This window comes from Brassica rapa, chromosome A09 (genome assembly GCF_000309985.2).
Source record: "Brassica rapa cultivar Chiifu-401-42 chromosome A09, CAAS_Brap_v3.01, whole genome shotgun sequence".
In the NCBI taxonomy this organism is placed as follows: Eukaryota; Viridiplantae; Streptophyta; class Magnoliopsida; order Brassicales; family Brassicaceae; genus Brassica; species Brassica rapa.
Genome location: NC_024803.2, coordinates 43648350 through 43671137, shown reverse-complemented (window position 1 = coordinate 43671137; position 22788 = coordinate 43648350). Strand labels below are relative to the sequence as shown.

Sequence of the window (22788 nt, the reverse complement as noted above, 5' to 3'; positions counted from 1 at the left end):
TTTATTGTTTTCAGCAAGTTAATTTCGTAAGTAATGGCCTGGTGTGTAGACCTCGTCACAGAACATACAGAGACCTTTTGCTCTCCTGTCTTGCATCTCTTGGTAAGAGTACTTTCGGGGTGGTTTATCGTTGTTTGTGGGAAAGGTAAGGGCTTTAGGGGTGGAGTTTTGTGTAGTTGGGGTCGGGAGTAGGGGAGGGTTTTTGTGGTAGTAAGGTTGGTTTTGTTTATGGGTGGGATTGAAGGGAGCTTTGGGTTGTTTGGAGGGTGTGTGTTTAAGGGAAGATTCGTGAAGCATGGCGATCTTCGCAGCCCCAGCGACGGATGAGACCTCAAACTGCCTAGTGTGGAGTGACAGATGACGGTTCAGGTTGGCTAGGAAGATGCTTAGGGCGTGAGCCTCTGGGAGGATGAGTCTCATTCTGGCGGTTTCGAACTTGTCGAGAAACTCAACCACCGAGTCAGAGCCTTGTTTCAACTCGACCAGCTCAGCCAGTGGATCATCGTAGAGCTCGCTGAAGCGACCAGAGATGGCCACAACATATTCAGTCCACGAAGGGAAGATCCCGTAACGTGTACTCATATAGTTGTGGTGCCATTGGGTGGCTTTACCGGTGAGGTGCATCGACGCTAAGCGGACCTTAAGCTCCGGTGCGGTGTTGTCGATGTCAAAGAACTGTTCGCAGTTGGAAATCCAGTCGCGAAGGTTTGTGCCGTCAAAAGATGGGAACTTTATCTTTGAAAGGCGCGAGGCTAAGCCGTGGTGGGGTGAGGGGGTTCTATCTGGGCGTTGGTCAGAGTAACCGGTGGTATCGGGGGGGTCGGGGGGTTGGTTAGGGTTGATGTTTGAGATGGGGGTGGGTGGGTGAGACGGGCCAGGGTCCATCGGGGCTTTTCCGACGGCTTGGAGGGGGGAAATGTTGTTGAACATCATCGCTTCAAGTCTGTCGAAACGGGAGTTGAGGGAGTCGTTCTGGTTCTTAACCTCCGCTGCGAGGAGGGTGTGTAGCGAGCGCATCTCGTCGACCTGTTCGGTCAGAGATCGTTCCTGGAGCCGTGTTTCCACCATTGCAGCGCCGAGAATCGAGAGACTTCTGATACCAATGTAACAGTATGGTTAGAACTGAGTAACCAGAGTCCAATCTAGAGCTCACCAAGAACTTAAGATAGGAGAAATCAAGACTAGAAAGTGATCTAAAAGAAGGATCACCTTGAAGAACAGGATCTCAGGGATAAATGTGCTAGCTTTGGAGCTTTGCGAGAGAGAGAGATAAGGTTGAGATGACTGAAATGATTTTCTGATTATTTCCTGAAAGCTGTAGTCAGCTGGTACATAAAGGAGATCTCAAACGGTCACATACGACCTATTTGCTGACTCCACAAAAGACAAGAACTAATGGGACAAACCCCAAGTTTATTTGAACCAAAATGAAAATTGAAATAAAGCATAACGGTTTGGTGTGAACCTGTCACACTTTGAAAAAGAAAGTCCATCAAAAGTAATATCTGAAAAGCATATATCTCATGTAATTTTTCTCTAGTCCAAGGTAATGGCCCCGTTGTTGACAATTGTTTTTTCCCCTCCATTCGTTTTTTTGGTGGGTCTTGACCAACTTTATCTTTGGATTAATCCTATTTAATAAACCTAAACTTTAAATAGAGGCCCACTTTTACTCAATGGTTTAGCCCATTTGTAATAATTTAGTATATTTGAAAAACTAGAAACAAAATAAATACATAAACAATGAACAAAAAACAAAATTTGGCTGATATGCATTGCATTTGCATGCTATCCCAAAAGCGATTTACAGAATTTTTATTATTTTGTTTAAATGCAGAATTATATTTATTTTTCGACGTAATTATTTTAATCATTCTGGAAGAATAACTAAATAATTTATTATTAGAAAAAGTTACAAAATACAAATTCTCATCTCAATAATTTCGAGAAACATGGCATACTGAAGACAATTTGGTAATCCAGGACAAAAGCGAAAATAAAAGAGGTTTTGTGTATGATTGATTGTATTGCATTTGAGCCTCCCTTTGTCTCATTGGATCATGTGACCGTGTGAACGAATATTTCGACGGTTTGACCTTTACATGTTTGACCCTCTGGTAGGACCCAAAAAGAGATAAAGGTCCAATGGTCCACTTGATAGCATGTCTGCCCAGAGGCCAGAGCTAGATTCCCTGCTTCTTCCCACGGCTCCATCAACTTGAACGGCTAGCTCCCTTTGACTTTGAGCCCGTGATGTACTTGCAAAGCTGTTATGTTTATCCTATAACCTTAACTCAACTTTAGCTTAAGAGACTTTGTAAGATTTACCCAAAAAATGCAGCAGCCTTTGAATGAATCAGGGTTTATATTGTTCAACAAGTTTTAACAAGCTGTAAGACTCAGCATCAGGTCTAGCTCCACCAAGAACCATCCTCTTGAACAGATTAGGATCATACACCCTACCTTTAACATAAGCCTTGAACAGAGCGTTATACACAAACGCATACCTATTATACTTAGCACTATTCAGCTCTTCAAACAGTTTCTCCGAGTTCTCCACATCACCCTTCTCCGCAAAACACTCGACGATCGCTAGCGTCGTCTCCAGCCACGGCGTCGAGCTTCTCACACTCTTACTCGTCTTTAAACTCGAACCCATCTCAATGTTCTTGATAGCTTCCTTCATCAAATTGGCCTTAGCACACCCTAGAGCAAGATGCCTATACGTTATCGAGTTAGGCTTACACCCATCTCCAGTCATCTCTCGGAACACACTTATTGCCTTCTCTATCAAACCGCGTTTGCAGTATACAGACATCAGAGAGTTGAACTGCTCTGTTTCTTTAACTCCTCTTACGCTCTTCATCTCTAACCAAACCTCTTCAGCTCTCTCCAAGTTCCCTACTCGTCCAAACGCTTCCGTGGCTAGCAAGTAACTCTTTGACCTAACGTGATGAAACCCTTTAACAACATTCCACGCTCTCTCCACCTCCTTTTCTTTACCCAAACGTCCGTACAGAATCATCAACACATCTAACGTCGACCAGTTATCCCCAGTGATAGTCCTCTCAATCTCCTCCGTATAGGCCTCAGCGACCGTATACAACCTCGCAACAGCATGCGCCATCGCCAATATACAATACGAAACCTCGTTCGCCTCGACGCCAGCTTTCTTCATACCCTCAAAAGCCTTTAGCACACCATCAACATTATGTTCGTTAGCCTCAAGCTTCATCAAGATATGATACGTCGAGACATGAGGAACCGCCTTGTCTGCTTTCATCAGCGCAAGGTCTTTGGCGATGAGTTTTCTTCTTCCCGGAGCCGAGTTGCGGATTATAAGACGGTTGTAGACCAGATGTGATGTGCGGTGACCGAGCTCTCTCATCTTCTTCATGTATCCCAGGGCGAGTCTCATGACGCCTTGGTCTAGGCAAGCGATGACGAGGTTGTTGTAGAGAAGCTCGTTCTGAAACTCTTGAGGGACGCGTGTGAAGAGCGTTTCGCCTTGCGAGATGCCGTGGATCTTGACTGTGAATTCGAGTAAGTAGGAGTATTCTAGCTCCCCGGGACGGTATGGTCTTTCTCTGATGATCCACTCCATTAACTAAAACCACATACATATACCAAAACGTTAGAGCTTTCACATTCAAAGAGTATCTCTATAAAAACAAAGGCAACATTAAAACATCTTAAGTTCTATCTCAAAACAATTCAGACACATCAAACTAAGTTCTGTCCTAACTTCACGACGAGTGAAGGAGACAAGTTGAGTTCGAACATAAAAACATATAGAGGGGACCATTAAAACGTCTTAAGTTCCCTCTCCAAAACAATTCAGACACATCAAACTGAGTTCTGTCCTAACTTCACGACGAGTGAAGGAGCCAAGTTAAAGAGGGCAACATTAAAAAGTCTTTACGTTCCATATCCAAAACTATTCAGACACATCAATCTGAGTTCTGTCTTAACTTGACAACGAGTGAGTTAAGTTGGAACACAAAAACATAGAGACAAGAGCGTAGCAAGTAACTGAATTCATACCTCAAGGGCACGTTTGTTTCTACCGAGCTTTCTCAATCGATTAATAGCATGATAAACATCTCCACCATGAACTGGAAACCCATCGCCCATCCAGCTCTGCAAAGCAGACCCAACAGTTACTCCTTTCGGTAGCTTCTCGATTCTCAGAGACAAACACTTGTTGGGCTCTTCTTCGTCTCCGTCTGATTCACTAGATTTCGTCGAAGAGATTAGGGTAGTGAGAAAGTTCGAGGCTTTGAAGTTAGGCTGATGATCCGACGCAGGTGAATATGACACACCAGGTGTTCGACGTATTGCCTGAACGAAACAATCTCGTTGCCTTACCAACGCAATAATAGATCGCATTGTTTCTTTCTTCTGGGACCTTACTGGCACGTGAACATCTATAAAGCTTGTTGATGGTCCAGAATGTGTAAAGCCCAATAAGTACATAGTGGACTTGTATTTTGTATCCTCATTTCCTATTTATATTGGTTTTTCTGTTATTGACTCCGATGAAATTAATAACTCTGCTAATTTGTAATAAGATAATATTTTTTTTACAATTATGCTAATATTTGTTTCTGATTACTGATTGGTTACTTAATTTAATTACTAGTATTTGTTTTTTTTTTCTTTATTTTGTTTGATTTCAGATGAGCTTAAGCTAGTTTATTCGGATTACTCATCACATACTAATCAACCAGATTTACCCTTTTTGTTATATACTAAATAAATAATTGTTCATGGATCATAGTCATTTAGCTGATTAACCCTATATGGAGAGAGGAGAATAGATAAATCTTTATAATCACAAAAGTCAATATATATATATATTTTTTTGGTTTTCTTTAAGTTACAAATGAAAACATTACACAATCACACAATCAACACATAGAAGCAGGAAAAAGTCAAGGTTAAGAGAGTTATTACGCAACATATTATGCCAAATCTTTATTCAAACACACACACATCTCTCTTAACATCAAACACATTTTCCACCAGTTTTCCTGCATACATGTGATTTACACCACATTAACAGCTGCAGCTGTCCCCACAGCTACAGTTTGATCCGCAGCTGCAGTTGTCGCACTCCGTGTTGTAGTTCTTCTCGCAACTTCACCACACACACAAATAAAAAGGTTTTGGGATTTTGATAACATGATGAAACCACTTAACCACATGCGTATATATATGCATGTAAAGGTAAAAGAATATAGAATCTAGGGTTTATAATATATATCAGAGCCGTGCTTAGAGGCTTTTGAAAAAGGCATTCGCCTAAGGCCCCCAAATTTTGTAAAAATTTTAGGGCCCCAAATTATTTTTACATGGTAGTTAACATATTCTATTAGTTAGATTTTTATTTTTATTTGAATTTAAATTGGACTTCTGTTTAAAGTAACTAGGTTGGTAATCATTTTTGCTATATTTTAAATAAAACTATAAAGATTCTACTTCTAAAAAACTGTAAATATTTGATCACATTGGTCTTTTCTTTTATATGCTATGAGTTAGGTTTATTTTATATATTTATGAGAATTTGATAAAGAAAATATAATATTTTCAATATATTATTTATTATAGTTAATTTAAATGCTAAGATTTACATTTTTGACAACTACCAACATTTCAATCAAAAATTAATATCTTTGTATTTATATTACAAATTCATATTTTTTGTTCATGATTTAAAAATTTTATTTTATAAAATTTTGGTGAAGAAAATTTAGAAAACGTTTATGTAATAATTCAAAACTTTTGAGTGTTATATATATATATATATATATATATATATATATATATATATTATTAAAAATATATCATGTAAAATATATTTTTGAACTCGCCTCGGGCCTCCGAAAACCTTCGCACGGCACTGATATATATGCATGTAAAGGCAAGATATAAGATCTAGAGTTTACCTGCAAGAGTCACCGCATTTGCAACCGGAACCACATCCACAGTTAGAACCTGCCATTGCTTCTCTTCTCTTTGATTTAAAGTTGTACTTTGTTTTTGTTTCTTCTTCTTTTGATTGCTTTATGTCTTGTGAATTGAACAAAGGGAATGACCACCTATTTATAAGAGATGGGAAAGAGTCGGTGTTGTATACACCGTACACGTTTCATTCCGTGTATGGATAAAATCAAATGCTTTTAGAATAAGTTATCTATCATATAGAGCATTTCGTAGTGATTCTTCTATTTATTTTAATTAGAACCTTAAAATATTATTGAGAGAAATAATAAACATATCTTATATTAAAAATATCGTATATAAAAACTGTTAAATAGTTTTCCACAACCAACTTGTCCACTATTTTTTAGAAAATTTCCTCTACCAGTTGCAAGAAAATAGTCTAATGTTTTATTTGAGTTTCAAAAAATGATGGAGCACGTCAAATTGATAAGGAATACGAAAAAGTCGTACACGCAACAAGGAGTTACGACAGCCAACCAAAATAAGAGGCATGAAACGTGCCTGTTTCATCTGCTTACTATACCTCTTTAGAAAATGTACACTTTCATTTTTGACATAATATGAATATTTATAACGTATATTATGATAAATTCATTCAACCTGCACGTCTATTATTCATTATCTAACTTAACTCTCTTTTGTCAAAACTGTTAATTAATCTATTATTCATTATCTAACTTAACTCTCTTTTGTCAAAACTATTAATCTAATTGGAGTGTTTCTAACAAGTTGTTCCTTGTGATAAAGACATTAGATTGTGCGATTAATTGCAGATATTAAATCAGGATAATGTATATTATGATAAATTCATTCAACCTGCACGTCTATTATTCATTATCTAACTTAACTCTCTTTTGTCAAAACTATTAATCTAATTGGAGTGTTTCTAACAAGTTGTTCCTTGTGATAAAGACATTAGATATGTGTATACCTTTCTTCCACGTAGTACTAAACCCCCTAATGATATCTTGTGCCTCCGAGAAACTTATGTTACAAGTAAGAAACAACCTAATGCAACGACTACGTTCTTTAATTAGCAACCTAAGCCACTATAACATAAAACGATCAAGAATTTAAAAAGATCACAATAGAAACCGTGAAAATGTTTCATCACACAACACATCAGTATAGCCACTATAACATGAAATTTTCAGTTGGTCTATCTACTGAAATAACTCAAAGAGATACAAAAAACTAAACTAGTCAACACATATATTCTCCAATTTCAATCACTCTGACCCCTCACCACCACCGTTTACAAGCATTTTCAAACCATCTTTAAGCTCAGCCACACCTTCTTCAAGAACCGCACAAACCGGAAAAATCCTCACACCTTTCACTCTCCTCTCAAGCTCCTCCAACCTCTCCTCCGCCCCTTCCTCATCTATCTTGTTCGCCACGATCAAAGACGACCTATCAGACAGCCCTTCCTCATGAAACTCGAGCTCCATCACCAAATCTCTCAGCTGCTGCCACGGCGCCACTCCTCTGTTCCCATCTAGCCCCGACGCCAAGTCCACAACGTAGGCCAACACTTTGGTCCTTTCTATATGGCGGAGAAAGTTGTGGCCTAGCCCTCGGTTCTGATGAGCTCCTTTGATAAGCCCTGGGATGTCGGCTACCGTCATTGAGAAGTCGTCGTAGCTGACGTTGCCTAGGTTGGGACGGAGCGTCGTGAACGCGTAGTGGCCTACACGCGGTTTAGCGCGGGAGAGCGCGCCGAGGAGAGTGCTTTTACCAGCGTTTGGCATCCCGACGAGACCAACGTCAGCGATGCTCTTCAGTTCTAGTATCAGGACAGCTTCTGTACCAAGAGAGCCACATTTAATACTCGAGCGTTGACCATTATCATCTCCATCATCGGAATCGTCCTCCATTGTCCTTATAGGGGCTGTTTTAGCGAACTTGGTGCCTCTTAAGTAACGTGTAGCGCAAACGCTGCCCAAACCGCCTTCGCCACCACGTGCGATGAGTATTCTCTGGCCTTGTTCTGTCAGCTCCGCAACGTTATACTTTACTTGATCAACATCGTCTTGAAAATCATCTTCCATTGGCGTGTCTACTACAATATCGTCCTCAGCTTCAACTTGAACAGAAGAATCTTGATTAACGTCGGAGGTCTCCTCTGGTTCAGGATCATCAACCAGTGTGCCAGGAAGGTCCCATGGATCCAGACTTGTGGGAGAGCCAGCTTGAACCTGAGACGGAATCTCACCTTCTTGAAGATGAATCACTGTCCCAATGGGGACTTGAAGGACCTTGTCTTCTCCTCTGTTTCCAATCCTGTTCTTGGAAGTTCCATGCCCAGCCTTCCCACCTTTCTGCAAAATGCATATATATATAATCAGTTAAGACATGAGATAGATTCCCGGAAAAAAAAAACGCAAAAAAAGAAAGAGATGCGTAATAAACTTACAACATGAGGTTGTAAACCGCTGAAGTCCCAAACTGCATGTGTGCATTCTAAAATCACATCACCTCCTCTCCCACCATTCCCACCTGAACTAAGTTCAATTACATTAACTTCATCAACATTCTTCGTTACTCAATCACTCACACTATTCTAAAAACGGTCTAGACGCGCCTAGGCATCCGTCTAGTCGGCAAATCGGACCGTAACAAAACATTTGTAGGACGATTATTTTCTTAAAATCGGTCAAACAAGCTAAAAAAAATCGATCTAAACGCCCGTCTAATCAATAATTTATAATCAATTAATTTATACAAAGCGTCTAACTACCCCGTAACGATATTTTAAACATTGATCACTAATGTTTGCCGCTTCCTATACATCCACATACCAATTCTAAATTTCTAATTATACAAAATCTACATACCAATTCCCAATTTATAATCATTTATATAGAGTTTATGTAAGAATATCAAAGTACCATCTGGTTTGCCGTAGCGATCGGTACGGGTCTTGCGGGCGCTGGAACAACCACTGCCACCTTCACCGCCACGTGCGTATAGAGTAAACCTATCTCTCATTCTAGTCTCCTGATATATCAGGAAAGGGAAGGAACTCAAGCAAATTATAAAAGAGCTTCTTTTTTTTTTTTGCTCGAGGAAGGAAGTCAATTGAATAGATGATGAAACCCACCTGCAAAGGCGCGACCTTTTCTTCCTCCTCCGCGGAATCTGAGTAGAACGCAACAGTGTAGCTCATCCATGGCGCGTTTTGAGTTTTTCGGAAGGATCTCAGATACCGGATGGGAGCTGTCCGGTTCAGCCACATCGAGTTGTTTCTGGTAGGATCTCCGGCGAGGTATGAGGTTGTTACGGTAAGATAAGAAGCGAGGAGACAGAGGAAGATCTCCCGCCGTGGTGGTCGTCAGTGAAAGAAATGGGAGAACGAAGCGGAGAAGGGTTTAACGTAATGGGCCTGGCCCATATTACGGCCTCATAACTCATAAGACGAATTTCTAAACCCATGAAATGAATTGACTTTTGTGTTTTTTTTTTTTTTGGTAAATTGACTTTTGTGTTCTGATTTGGTGAATCCTTTCCACATGTCCTCACGACAGAAGGTAGCTAATTTGTCTCTTGTTTCTCCATGTCATGATCGATTTATTGATTGTTACTTACGCACTAAAAAGATACTCATGCATGAGTAATATATACGTACATGGGCATGCGATATATATGCTGATGATAAGGCTCAAATTTGATATTGAAAGCAACGCTAGCTAGAACTGCTGATCTGAACCATTGTAATTTCAGAAGAGGAGTTCGATTATCGAACGAAAGGGGAAGTTACGTAATCTTTTATTTTTAAATAAATATTTCATTTATCTACCTAAATAGGCATAGCAGTAAACACAATGCATGGGTGATTTGGATAAAATCCTTACGACCTAGACCAAAGGACAGACAGTCGAGTTACTTCGCAACTTCGAATCATTCACGTAATCTAGTATCATAAGAATCATTTACAAGAAATGTTACCACGAATGCTTTAACCATCGTAACCCTTTTTTGATTTTAGTATGTTGGTTTTATTTATCAGTATCACTCACTAATGTTGGTTTTGTTTATTTATCAGTATCACTCACCAGTTTCACACTGATACTGATTCTTGTATCATAGGCAGTATATACTCCATATTTAACGCGTAATTTAATTATGGTAAGACATGCATCAGAAAAAAAAAGAGTAGAGTCAAAAAGCATATCCAAATGATTTTAACCGTACTCTCAAAACGTGGGACTATCATAAAAGTTTGGGGTCCAGTTCAGGACACACAAATCTCTACACGCATTGTTTTCCGTGTCAATCTTTGTTGAACGTATTCTCCATGATATAATTCCAACTTTCTTTTCCTATCGTTTTTATAGCTTCTATCATCCGAAATTAACAGTGGGTATAATAAAGTTCCTGGTACTTTTTCTTAAAATGCAATACCCATAGTCGCCAAAGTCGTCACATTAGACTCTAGTATACTACACTGACCAAAACCAATTGATTGTAAGTAGTCAATTAAAATGCATTTCAAATATAAAACCTAGACATCCTTTTACATTTCTTCAAATATAAAATATGTTGGTTTTACCGTTTTAGCTGTCGTATGTTATAAACGTTCATATCTACCTATTACGCTATTCGCTATACAGTATTAAGAAAACTACAGGTAAGTATGCTTTTTAACCCATGCAAAAGCTTTATTCTTCATTTGTAGTGTTTATATTTAGTTAAAGAATATTTTATGGAGGATCATGCACCCACATAAAACAGACTGACACACAGATTCGTACAAGAAGACTGTAAAAGAAAAGAAGCTCCTAGAAATATGAGAAAAAAAAAAGTATGTTTAAGTGTTTTACAACGTAGCATCCAAAGAGAGACACGGATTTGTATGATCAAATTCCTTTGTCTGCAAACCCTTTTTGACTTTATGAATTATCCTTAACTTTTATATATATTACTCATATTCCTAAATATAGGATGTTTCAAAAAAAATTTGATGTTCCAATATATAAGATGTTTTTAATTTTCTAGGTAATTTTTACTTTATTAAAAACTGTGTAACCAATCAAATTTAATAATTTATTTTGTAATTGGTTGAATACAATTATTTTATAGTTTTAATGATATTTTCTAGAAAAAAAAACAATTTTCTTAATATGTGTGTTTTTCCTAAACATCTTATATTCAGGAACAAAAGTAATATAAGATTGGATTCTCTTTAGCAATCAATAAATGATAAATCATCAGTAATGTTCATTATGGGATCAGGCAAAAATCTATACCCATAAATGGAATAAGTTAGAAATAACTGAAAATCATTATATATTCCATGAGATTAATAGGTATATAAACTGGACTGTTACACACACGACACGAATTTGTTGAGAGACAAAGCTAATAACTTCAGAATCAATTCAACCATAAAACCACACTCTACAAAGTTTATATATATATGACACACCTGATTATATATACGTACGATCTTAAGTTGTATACCACACCTGATTAGATACCTTTTAGTTTGCATGCATTTGATCATATGACCATTCGTGGTCATGTAAATCAATCTCCCCGCGTCGTAATATTTATTGACGATCTAATATTCTCACAAGAGTTGGTGATGATCGTTAGAAGAAGGACCCGAGAAATCCGAATTGTTCCAATAGTACTGGTTTGTTTGATTCACCGGATGTGTCAAACCGGAGACCGGTCTAGACAAATTAACCAGATTGGGTTGTTCTTCCATCTTCACCGGACCTGTTTGGTAAATACTGGAATCAACCATGGAAGTAGAGGGAAAAGATAACCCGACGTCGTTTCCGATATTTCCCTCGTTTTGGAAACCGTATGGTCCTGACGTTGGATCGAAGAGAGGGAATCCACCAGGCCCCATTAGGTTGTTTTCACTGTTGTTGTTGTCATGACTGTTTCGTTCATTTCCGACATGAAGAAACCCTAAATCATTCATCAAACTTGGACCGATGTGGTGAGCTTGGTTGTTGCCATTAGCAGCAGCTAAGTTCAAACCGATACCTCCAAGCTGAGTGAGATTTTGAAGAGTTGGTAAAAACGGGAACTGATGGTTTGTCCTTAGCTGTCCTGAGCTAGAACTCGGAGCGTTGACCGTGGAAGAAGATTTTGCATTACCATTTTTATTCTTTTTGCTATTTCTCCGGCGGCGGCCACCTTCGGGGACGTCCCTCAATTTGCCGCCATGTGTCCAGTAGCGGCGGCATCCCTTACAGTAGTGGCGAGGCTGAGTGGGGTTGTAGTTGTTGTTGTAACAGAACTTAGTGTTGATGGAGTTGCATCGAGGACACTTTAGGGCTCCCTCAGGCCGAGGAGCTTTGGTTTGGTTCGCTCTCTCCGCCATGAATCCACCAAGCCTCGCCGGAAGACCACTGGAGGCAGCGGCATGGTGGTGGTTAGGGTTAGGGTTTGGTGGGAAAGGTGGAAGTTGGTGAGAAAGTAGTCCGTGGCCATTCACTAAACTTCCATTTTCGTTAAGTTGAAGCTGATTCGGATTCGTAGGCTGAAAAAAATAATCAAAATCAGAATTAATTTAAAAAAACAAGAAATCAGATATTCCAGACTGGTGTAATTTTTGTTTAATAAACATTACACGAATAGATGTTAGGATTTTATAGATAGAAAAAAAGCAGATGAGAATAGGAATATCTTTTGGAAATGAATCAAAACTATGAACTAAACGAATCAAAACATCTAAAGAAAGAGAGAGAGAGAGAAAGACAGAGAGAACATTTAGAATTAATGGAAGACAAAGAGGTGAAACCTGTGACCAATTGGATGAGAAAACCATTGCTCTTCTATGCCCTTTTTATTTCTTTCTACTTTCTTCTTTAATAAAGTTTAATGGATCTTTAGGAAAAAACTCCAAAGGAAAAACTTGGTGGGGAGAATCAAAGAAAAAGGGCAAAACTAAGGAGATGAAGCAAGACTACCAAAGAGAAATGCGAAGAGAGCACAAAATCAGTAAGGAAAGTGAGAAGAGAGAAGGAGAACAAAGACAAATTAAAGGTGAGAAAATGCTTTGTTAACGAGAAAAAGAAAAGGAGTTTTGGTTCCTTTTATGATTTCTAGACATTTCCTCATGTAGTGTATACGCGTCTATAACCATCTATGTGATTTTTTTTATTTGTCATTCCCTTTTTAGGGTTTGAGTTGGGGAGATTTCTTCACCTATAAGGTTCCTCTCAGAGACGTCTATGGAGTAATACATATATAGGGGAACAAATTGCATGAAAATATTGTATAAAGAGACTATCAAGCTATTTCCTTAGAGAAAAATCTAGAATTTACATGCTGATACCTATTAGTTATTTTTTTTTATTATTATAGTGGGATTATAGATTATTACTTGGAAGACGATATTATATTTATTATATTACTAATCAAATGTGCAGTAAATTTATAAATTTGTGCAAAAATTCCTTTCAAGTTTAAAATAAATTTTTTGAGTCTATTATCTAACTGAAAATAAAGTTAATTTTTTGTTATATGTTTAGTATAACTTTTTATTTTATCCAAGAAATGATAATTTTGTGGTAAAATATTTGAGACATGACGAAAACTCGTTGTTCATGGTTAGATGCATTTTTCCCGAAATTAGATTAGGAAATTCGCTAAGTTAAGACATAATCAGTACTAAACTCGCTATTTGTTTTTACATTGGTCAGATGACATTTTAAACTTGGATTAGGGAATTTGGTACTAAATGCATTTTTCCTGAAATTAACCAAATCAACCAATAGAACATGAAACAAAACGTATAGCTATTAACAATTATAAACAGGAAAGGTTATCTATAAAAGTAGTTATATGTACATCTATTTCAACAAAAAAATATACATCTATTAAAAGCATGTTTTTGCTCTCATCAAATAGTTACACGAGGTAGCTAGGGAGGAATATAATAATACACATGTTCGTTCTTTGACTGTCTGTTCTTTATGCTTTCTTTTAAAATTCAACTTATATTACATATGCTTTCTTCCAAATAATGTGTTAGTGAAAGGACGATTGTTGTTTATGCAAACCATATGATATTTCGAACCGCAATGTCTGACGTCAAATATTTTTAAAAGTTTTACGAATGTTCTTACAAGTTTAGAAATTAACCTTAAATGATATATTAACCCTTTGCAAACCTAAAATGTATGGTTTCTTAGAAAATTTCCAAAGTTATAATGTATTTGGAACTAAATTGTTTGTTATAGGTTATTTTCAGAAAGATTTTTTTCTTAAATGCATGAAATAAATTAGTGGCAACTTATGACTTTACTTTTGTCTTTATGAGTGATTTTAAGTGTATGGGTACGATTAATCAAGAACAATATATATATATATATATAGATGACATCATAATAATTAAGATGTCATACCCATATGCCATATTAAAGCATATCATCATCACTCTCCATTACATTTTGGTTGGGATCTTGTCTATTATACGTACTGTGTGGAGTAATTATTTTTCTTCTTCTTTTTATTGCATCTAATATCGAAAGAGTGTAAACACTAATCAGGCAAATAACAGGTGTTAATATATGTATTTACAAACTTTGTATTCAATGTAGAGACTACATATGAATAGAGAAGGAGTTCCACATTTCAGCCAAACGGTCTTCACCCAAGAGATATCGGTGAGTGGTGGTGGTGACCGGTGATCACAAGGCAAGTTATGCTTAAGAAGATGGGTAAACTAAACTGGTTCTGGTGTACTTAACCTCCAAGAACATTTAAATTGATTTAATCAAATTCTTGACATATAAATTGAAGTTTGCTTACTTAATCAAACCTTAATTTAATGAAATGATGAAGATTCATATATTTTACGATTTTTCTTATCTACATTTTATTAGACCTAAAGTACGTACTAGAAGAAAATTCAACGTCACTGGTCTTCTAGTAGATAATGAAATTTTGTTTTGAAGTGAAAATAGTCGCTCGTTTGCGACTACAACTTTTATATATTGGGCCAAAATATTATGTAACAAAACGTACTACTTGTTAAAAGAACTTTACATTTTGCAGTTTGTCTCTACATTTTCTCTACTCTTGTTCTTTTTCTCCTTTTGATCTTTCTCTTATCTCTTCATTGATCACTCGTTTGGTTTTTTGACGTCATGACTCATCTCGTTTATATATTGCGAAACCTCTTTTTCAGAAAGGGACCGCCAATAATATCCTACTTGCAACATTATTATAACACACTGCTTCGAATGGGCCAAAACTCTCCACCGCGAATAATCTTTTAATATGTTTTCTCAATAAGCTAAAAAGAAAAGAAAAAAATATTAGGACGTTCATGCATGAATCCATCACGCAGACCTTTTCATATACCAAACCATCATGTACACTCTTATCGTTCTTCGTCTTCTTTCGCCCTTTAAAGTTGATAAATACGCATTTGAGATTAAGTTACTTTTCCAGATTTTCCTTGGAAAATGTGTTTCACTTATACCAAATTCATCTATATCCATATATAATATACTATATGCTTACAGTCGTACGCATCATGAATATGGAATTATTGAGAAATTATTACCTTTTTTTGTACACCAGAGAAATGAATACTTATATATTTATAATTAACATATAATTCAAACTAAAGGGTAGTCCTGAACGTTCCTTCACTTATATGGAGACTTTTTGATATAAATGCTACCGAATTTGCAAGTCACGTATGCCGCTCAAGCACAATCACCTTGTCCTGTAACCGGATGCAATCTATAGGCAAATGGACAAGGTAATGCGAAATACTATTACAGCTAGGAGAAAGAGGAAGCTCTCCTCAACCTTATGGCTAAGTGGAAGTGTGTTGACCAATTTGTTTTGCTCATCTTCATGCAATTTTGTTACTACCTCGTTTTTAATCTTTTTTTTTGGCAAGGTGTAACATAATCTAGATCTACTATACTTGTAAATCTAACTTTCAGTTTAATGATATTTATCCTTTAGCAAATTTTTTAAAGTTATCTTAGTGCAAAGTAGCAAAGTTTATTCAAAAGTCTCTCCTCTTTTGCTAAACATTTTTTTTTGCTAAATTATTTTTGCTAAACATGTAGAAAGAGTTCTTCACATAAACGTACGATTGTCTTATACCACAGTTTACTGGATACTATTTTTGTCAAACATGTACGCGGTATTACCGCAGTGGTATTTGCCTCTAGGGCTGCGGCATATAACTAGGTACATCCTTAAGTTAGAGCACTGCGGTGTGAACAATTTAAGCGGTTTTGGTTTGCGGAGAACCCTGTGCCAATGGTAACTCACTCTCTAGAATTAGTCGAACGCTTCAAACCAAACTTGAATATCCTATGCTAAATTAAGAAAGAATTAGTGATTTCATAGGTTAATTAGTGATTTCATAGGTTTTAAAAGGTTTGAATTACGTGTTTTTGTTTAGTAAATGTAATTTAAATGTTTTAGACAATTAATAATGGAAATAGTAGAAATAAAACGTGGAAGAAATGATAAGGACAGGAAACAAAAGCAAGAACATTAGTGGTGTGGGAATCTGATTCCTTGTCAATTAATTGCACCGCCGTCGCCCTCGGCTTTTTTCCTCTTAAGCTTTTTCTCTGTAAAAAGCTTACTCCTTGACGTTCAAAAAAAAAAGCTTACTCCTTAATATTTTGAACCTGTAATTTAAGCTACACACATATATATATACCTCACATGTCCACATACATACGTGAATACATACATATACGTACATTCTAGATGGAAATAATCGAACTAGAGCTAAAAGGTTGTAAAGGCTTAAGTGAAGGTAGTAAACTTGGAATAAATTATACTAGAATCATAGTGTCTAACTTTATTTTGTTTTAGTTCCCTCCATCATGATATAAGTGACATTTATTTGGTTGTGATTTGTACGATTCAAACTTTTATGATTTACTTATCAAACAAGGTGGGTTTCATTGTTTCCAGTTCCAACACATGATTGTGTATGGTGACGCAATTGTTTTTATGTATGAAGTTTTAGTAAGACTATCATATAAAGCAACAACAAAATAAACATGAAAACGAACGCATGAATTGTAAGTTAGTTGTCAGTCAATTTTTTTTGTTTCACCATTTTCCTTCTAGACATTTTTCTTTTGTTCGTGTGTATTTTAAGTTGTAGTTTCCTTTCAGATACTTTTTTGTTCATTTGATCAAATAAAAATAAGAGCACAAAATTCAACAGTTGGCTAATTTATATACAATTTCTTTCGCAAAGTGAGAGAAAAAAATAACTTTCTATTTATACGAAATGCACCCTCCACGACAAGTAATTTTATATATATATTTATTAAGTAATTTTTATTCTTTTCAAAATTTAGAAGCGAGCACTTCTAGCCCTTTGATTACCACTTAAAATGAAAATTAACTAATAGGTTTCTAAAAGGTATTTTGCAGGTTCTTTTGAGAACCTGTTTCTCTATATATCTTTCAAGTTTTGTATTTGTTTAATATTTTTTTCAGATATTCAATAAGATCACTTGCACGTTTGAGGTGCTCTAAGGGATTGCTAGTATCTAATTGGAATTCCTAACACTATTGTGTTATATATGGTTCTTAAGACTGAGATATCCATTTCATTGGTCATGCTCTAAGAGCCTCAATACTAGTCTCTATGTTTTCGTTCAGGATTTCCCCGATCACTTAACAAACATATATACGCTTTCTTTTGTGTTAAAACACAAAACAAATGAAAATTCTTTGATCATTAGTAATGCATAATGGTAATTTTCAAATGTTTAGCTAGCAAGGAAAATGGTATTCAAATTATAATAGTATGATCTGATATCTTACCCCCTGAGATTACAAATTCCTTATTTTTCAGCGGATACTGAGCCTAACGCTTATTTGTTTAAACGAGAAAACTATTGATTTTGGTTTCAAAAAACAAATACATCTCTCTATACATTATTGGTCTGGCGTTTTACTAAACTAAGAACATATAATCAAATATGTTCGAGTTACTTCAGTAGGGGTACGTAAACCCCTGACACACCTACGTACGTCCGCCCGTGATCCACTCTCTGATTGGTACTCATTTAACGTGGCTACCAATGCGGACAACGATGCCGTCAATGTCTCGCACGTAACCAACCTTCTGTCCCCATTCCTTGTCCTCTGGCTCGCTGACAGCCACCGCACCGTTCTCCACAGCCCTCTACACAATGCACCATCTCACTCTTAGAAACAAAAAAATCAAATAGGTTGACATAAGCAAGTGCAGACAGCGTACAACTCATGAGTTTACCTTGAAGGCGGCATCAACATCCGGGTAACAGAAGCAGACTTCGATGGGTGCTCTCTCAGGGTCTGAATGCGTAGCCTGTACCTTCCCCGTTAAGTCGTCGGTCTCATGCTGGTGACGCGGTGTGAAGGCTATCGTCGTTTGTCCGCTCTCTAGCTCTCCCCACCTGTACATGCATAAGTTTCTCTCCCTCATCACAACAAGCCAGATCAGAAAGAATATAAATTGTGGCAAAAAAGGAAGACAAAATGCTTGAAAATTGATACCATAATTACAAACTCAAGAAGATAGATATTAGTAATTTTTTTCCTAACTATATATGGACTTGATTATAATATCACACCAGTGGAATCTCAAAATCCTAGAGTTTTCAATTCTTTAACATATATACACGATCCGATCAAACATTTGCATTTCTATCGTTATACAATATAACAGTTACAAAATATGTACAAACCTGTGGGACTCGTCAAGACGACGGACGTTGTGACCAAAAGCTCTAGAGTAAAATTCTACGGATTTGGCCACGTCCTTCACGTACACAACCGTATAAGCAAACGCTGGTCTCATGATATTCGACGCCATTCTTTTCAATCCCTTCTGATTCTCCAATCTAAAATCCGATCCTTTACAATCACAATGGTCAACCCTGAAACCTGACGTCTATATTTGTAAGATCTCTCTTTATGGTGAGCTCAACACGTGGGCGACTGCATGCAACTTCGTGTCTAGGCTCTTTGCTGCCACGTGAGCTAGCTTTCGCATATATTCAATTGGGTTTATGATTATAATGGGCTTTTAGCCTATAGTTTTGAATCTTTGTTATCTAACATGTTTAATAAAATTTCCAGTGAAAAAAAAAAAAACATGTTTAAAAATGAATTTTCAAATTTCAAATTATTTAAGAGTGAGTTTAGGTGTCATGGCACAAATTTTGAAAGTATTTAAGATTTGTTACTGTATTTCTTATTTAAAATGTGAATACCTAACACATTCAAATTGTTGGAAGTCTTAACCAAAGCACACTTATCTAAAAAAAAAAAAAAAAAAAAAAAAAAAAAAGCACACTTATCTAAAGGCAGGATTATCGCAGGTTTTTAAAGGGATTTTTAGAGAAAAAAATATTGCATAGACCCTAGAGAAACGTAAGAATCTGTAAGAATCGGTCACAAAAAACATCCAATAAGGACCGACTTTAGTCTATTTCTTGCACTGTTTTCAGACCCTACCGATACGTGGCGATCTGCAATTAGTATATTTTTTAATTTTTTTCTTTTTAATCAGACAGAAAAAATAATTTAAAAGACCCTTAGTGGTTTCAGAGATAATGATGCAAGAATGCAAAATATCATACGACTCAGCTTAAAAGAATCAGCGTATAATGTCTCAAATTGGACAAATAAACGGTTATCTAGTTTTTGCATTGCAAATTTTATTTTTGGTAAAAGCTTTGCAAATTATTTTATAAAAAAGTAAAATGTATTCATTACAATTTTCATACATCGTCCACGTTCTCTGTCCCAAAACATGATCGGATCAAACATGCAGACGCCGTGACCATAACCCCCGCGAAAATAGAAGGCACGAACAAATCGAAACGCGATCTCTTCACCATGTGAGACGGAACACACACACTCTCCCCCGGAAAATCCATCGGAATCTTCACGAACCCATCACCTCCGCCGCAAGAAGACGACACCGTAGACACAAACGCCAACTCCGGAGCGAAAGACGCGACTGCTACAGTGAACATTAACAGCACCGTCCACGTAGTAGCTTGAACAATGACCGGCCAACGCGCCGAGACTCTCCGGAGAAACGGCTCCATTAGCGACGGCAAACGGTGATACATTCCGACCAAGATTTAAGATTTAAAGGAAAGCTTTTTGGGATGTCCTCTTTGTCTTTGATGATGTGGGTGTGGAGAGGCTGCTTCTTGCACGTTTAACTAACTGCTTCTCTTTTATTAAGACATGAAGTATTAATTACGAACTTACCCCTTACATTTTGTCTTTTGAACTCTTCTGTTCTTTTGCCCTTCCTTCTCGGGTCTTCTTCTCCTTGCACTTTCAGGCTTCCACGTTTTGTGTCTACCTCATCAGAAACATTTTGTTTTGGTTTTTTCAATTAAAATATAATCATCTTGTGTGGTTTTTAATTGGATATAAACAATTTTCAGAGTTATTTTAACAATTTATAATTGAGATGCATTGTTTGGCATTTACTTTATTTGGAGTATAGAAGAGATAATGACAGTGATTATATGTTTTTTTTTTGTGGATTTGCCAAAGCTCTTTCATCTATATTATTAAAACTGAAGTACCTTTTAGTACTGTTTGGAAACTTAGATAGTATATTAAATGAAAGTTGTTTGGAAACAAGGATAGCAGATTAAATATATTTTTTTATTTACATATTTAGTCACTGTATTTCTTTCTCATTTACAGATTCTATCGTTTGGAAACTTAGATAGCAGATTAAATGAGAATTGTTTGGAAATACGGATAGCAAATTAAATATATTTTTTATTTGCACATTTAGCTATTGCATTTCTTTCTTATTTACAAATCTGCCGTTTCACTTAAAATCAAAAAAATTAAATTAATTACAATGAATTATTATTTCTTTTTTACAAAAATTAAAACACAAACTGTAAAATATAGTATATATTAATTTGCTACAATACAATTTTCAAGAAAAACAAATATCATAAAATTAATAATAATTCATAAAAACCTACTGTAAAAAATTAAATCATTTTAAATAAATAAACAAAAAAATCAATAGGTTAATATTTGAATATTACAATTACATCAAATTGCATCAAGTTATAAAATTACAAATATAATATTACGTACAGATAAAAAATTATTATCAAACATCGATATTATAATATAATATATTCTACTCTAAATATATTTTACAAAACATAAAAATATAAAAGGACATTTTATAAAATAATGGTTTATAAATTTACATTGAACGCAAGTTAAATCCAACACCCGTGCGGGGGCACGGGTCAAAATCTAGTTATAGTTTAGTGTTGGTTCACCTAAATCTGATGCTTATGTCCTGAATGTGACATGAGATTACTTTAGATAAAAGTTTACAACTAAATCTTTAATTCCTCCATTTCAGTAACTCCAGTTACGTGAAATTGCAAGATCAAATGTTCATTTCAGTAACTCCAATTAGATGAAATTGCGAGATCAAATTGGACTCTGTTCAAAACAATTATAACAAGCCCATAAATCTCTTCAATATCCGTAAAATTACTAGTGATCCAACTGAATAAGCCCATTGGGCCTTAAAGGAAGCTCAGAAACGCAGCGTTTTAGTTAATATTCTTTAGTATAAAAATCGAAAAGAAAACCCTAGCACTCCCTCTCTCTTCTTCCTCACTTCGCTTTCTTCTCCGTCACTGAGCGACGACCTGCCTCTCGAGCTGCCAAATCTAAGGTACCACTCTCCCCCCCCCACTCTCGTGTTCTTCATATAGAGAAATGAGCGAAAGCTCATTTGATCTTTGCTTTAGTTTATCGATTGAGCTTGTTGACAGCGAATTAGTTAGTCTTAGCTTCCAATTTCCTTTGTCATTTGTGTGATTTTGTTACCAGGCTTTGAGCTTTAGGAGGAAAAGGAAAAATGGTGAGAATCAGTGTGCTCAACGATGCGCTCAAGAGCATGTACAATGCTGAGAAACGAGGCAAGAGGCAGGTCATGATCAGGCCTTCCTCCAAAGTCATCATCAAGTTTCTTATCGTCATGCAGAAGCACGGTTTGTTTTTTTTCTTCTCCCTCACCACCATTTTAATTAATAGATATATTATTGAGAGTTTCGTTACTTAGGTTGTTTGGTTATATCACTCAGGTTACATTGGTGAGTTTGAGTATGTGGATGACCATCGATCCGGCAAGATTGTTGTGGAATTGAACGGAAGGTTGAACAAGTGTGGCGTTATCAGTCCACGTTTTGATGTTGGTGTCAAGGAGATTGAAGGTTGGACTGCTCGTTTGCTTCCTTCCCGACAGGTAATTCGTTCTTCTTGTCCTCTTTTTTTGTCTAGCGTGGGAAATAGAATTACTTAACTCGAGTTACTAATGGGTTTTCATTTACTGAAATGTGCAGTTTGGTTACATCGTTCTGACTACCTCCGCGGGTATTATGGACCATGAAGAAGCCAGGAGGAAGAATGTCGGAGGCAAGGTCCTCGGCTTCTTCTATTGATATGTTTTATTCTGAATCAATTACTCTTTGTTTTTTTTTTTTCCTCTTTTGAATTTTGTGGTAACTTTTGGTTGGATAGTGGTTAAAATTGCTCTTGTCTCGAGTTATTTAAAGTTTCATTCGGACAACAACTATCTCAAGTCTCCAGTTTTAGTCTAAGTCTAGCACCTTTCTTATTCATATCAATGAGAATGACTTAAATGCAGACCGTTTGGCAAGTATATGAAGGCTTGTCTGTAATGTTAATCAATGTAAACAAAAGTTTGGCAGGCTTACGTATGTACACTTGTTCTGATCATAACAATCTATTAAT

General features: G+C 36.4%; 7 protein-coding genes across 10 annotated transcripts in view; 1 reads left to right on the top strand and 6 right to left on the bottom strand.

Annotated features, from left to right (window-relative positions):
- Window positions 1–22788, bottom strand: part of LOC103843434 (histone H4) — a 47077-nt gene that overhangs the window by 13244 nt on the left and 11045 nt on the right. The gene's annotated exons all lie outside the window — the stretch shown is intronic.
- LOC103843443 (pentatricopeptide repeat-containing protein At1g07590, mitochondrial) lies at window positions 1282–4576 on the bottom strand. Of its 2 annotated transcripts, XM_018654661.2 has the most exons (3): window positions 4045–4576; window positions 2329–3607; window positions 1282–2248 (listed from the first exon to the last, which is right to left on the bottom strand). In XM_018654661.2, exons 1-2 carry the CDS (start codon window positions 4474–4476, stop codon window positions 2357–2359), a joined length of 1683 nt encoding a protein of 560 aa, XP_018510177.1. In that variant the 5' UTR covers window positions 4477–4576; the 3' UTR covers window positions 1282–2248; window positions 2329–2356. The 2 variants fall into 2 exon arrangements, with proteins under 2 accessions (XP_018510177.1, XP_033135882.1); XM_033279991.1 differs by having other exon boundaries at window positions 1282–3607.
- On the bottom strand, window positions 4842–10713 carry LOC103843442 (probable GTP-binding protein OBGM, mitochondrial). The gene is made up of 5 exons (XM_009120176.3): window positions 9110–10713; window positions 8898–9006; window positions 8423–8505; window positions 5949–8327; window positions 4842–5140 (listed from the first exon to the last, which is right to left on the bottom strand). Exons 1-4 carry the CDS (start codon window positions 9242–9244, stop codon window positions 7236–7238), a joined length of 1419 nt encoding a protein of 472 aa, XP_009118424.1. The 5' UTR covers window positions 9245–10713; the 3' UTR covers window positions 4842–5140; window positions 5949–7235.
- Window positions 11279–14240, bottom strand: LOC103843441 (dof zinc finger protein DOF1.1). Of its 3 annotated transcripts, none has more exons than XM_009120175.3 (2): window positions 12767–14240; window positions 11279–12505 (listed from the first exon to the last, which is right to left on the bottom strand). In XM_009120175.3, the coding sequence occupies exons 1-2, from the start codon at window positions 12791–12793 to the stop codon at window positions 11579–11581; spliced, it is 954 nt and encodes a 317-aa protein (XP_009118423.1). In that variant the 5' UTR covers window positions 12794–14240; the 3' UTR covers window positions 11279–11578. The 3 variants fall into 3 exon arrangements, with proteins under 3 accessions (XP_009118423.1, XP_033135884.1, XP_033135885.1); XM_033279993.1 differs by lacking the exon at window positions 12767–14240 and adding an exon at window positions 12596–12760; XM_033279994.1 differs by lacking the exon at window positions 12767–14240 and adding an exon at window positions 12734–12751.
- LOC103843439 (uncharacterized protein Mb0911c-like) lies at window positions 17759–18896 on the bottom strand. The gene is made up of 3 exons (XM_009120174.2): window positions 18705–18896; window positions 18251–18413; window positions 17759–18160 (listed from the first exon to the last, which is right to left on the bottom strand). Exons 1-3 carry the CDS (start codon window positions 18830–18832, stop codon window positions 18038–18040), a joined length of 414 nt encoding a protein of 137 aa, XP_009118422.1. The 5' UTR covers window positions 18833–18896; the 3' UTR covers window positions 17759–18037.
- Window positions 18943–20458, bottom strand: LOC103843438. Its single transcript, XM_033279995.1, has one exon. It carries the CDS (start codon window positions 20097–20099, stop codon window positions 19743–19745), a length of 357 nt encoding a protein of 118 aa, XP_033135886.1. The 5' UTR covers window positions 20100–20458; the 3' UTR covers window positions 18943–19742.
- LOC103843437 (40S ribosomal protein S15a-1) lies at window positions 21598–22682 on the top strand. Its single transcript, XM_009120172.3, has 4 exons — window positions 21598–21706; window positions 21865–22025; window positions 22119–22279; window positions 22377–22682. The coding sequence occupies exons 2-4, from the start codon at window positions 21893–21895 to the stop codon at window positions 22473–22475; spliced, it is 393 nt and encodes a 130-aa protein (XP_009118420.1). The 5' UTR covers window positions 21598–21706; window positions 21865–21892; the 3' UTR covers window positions 22476–22682.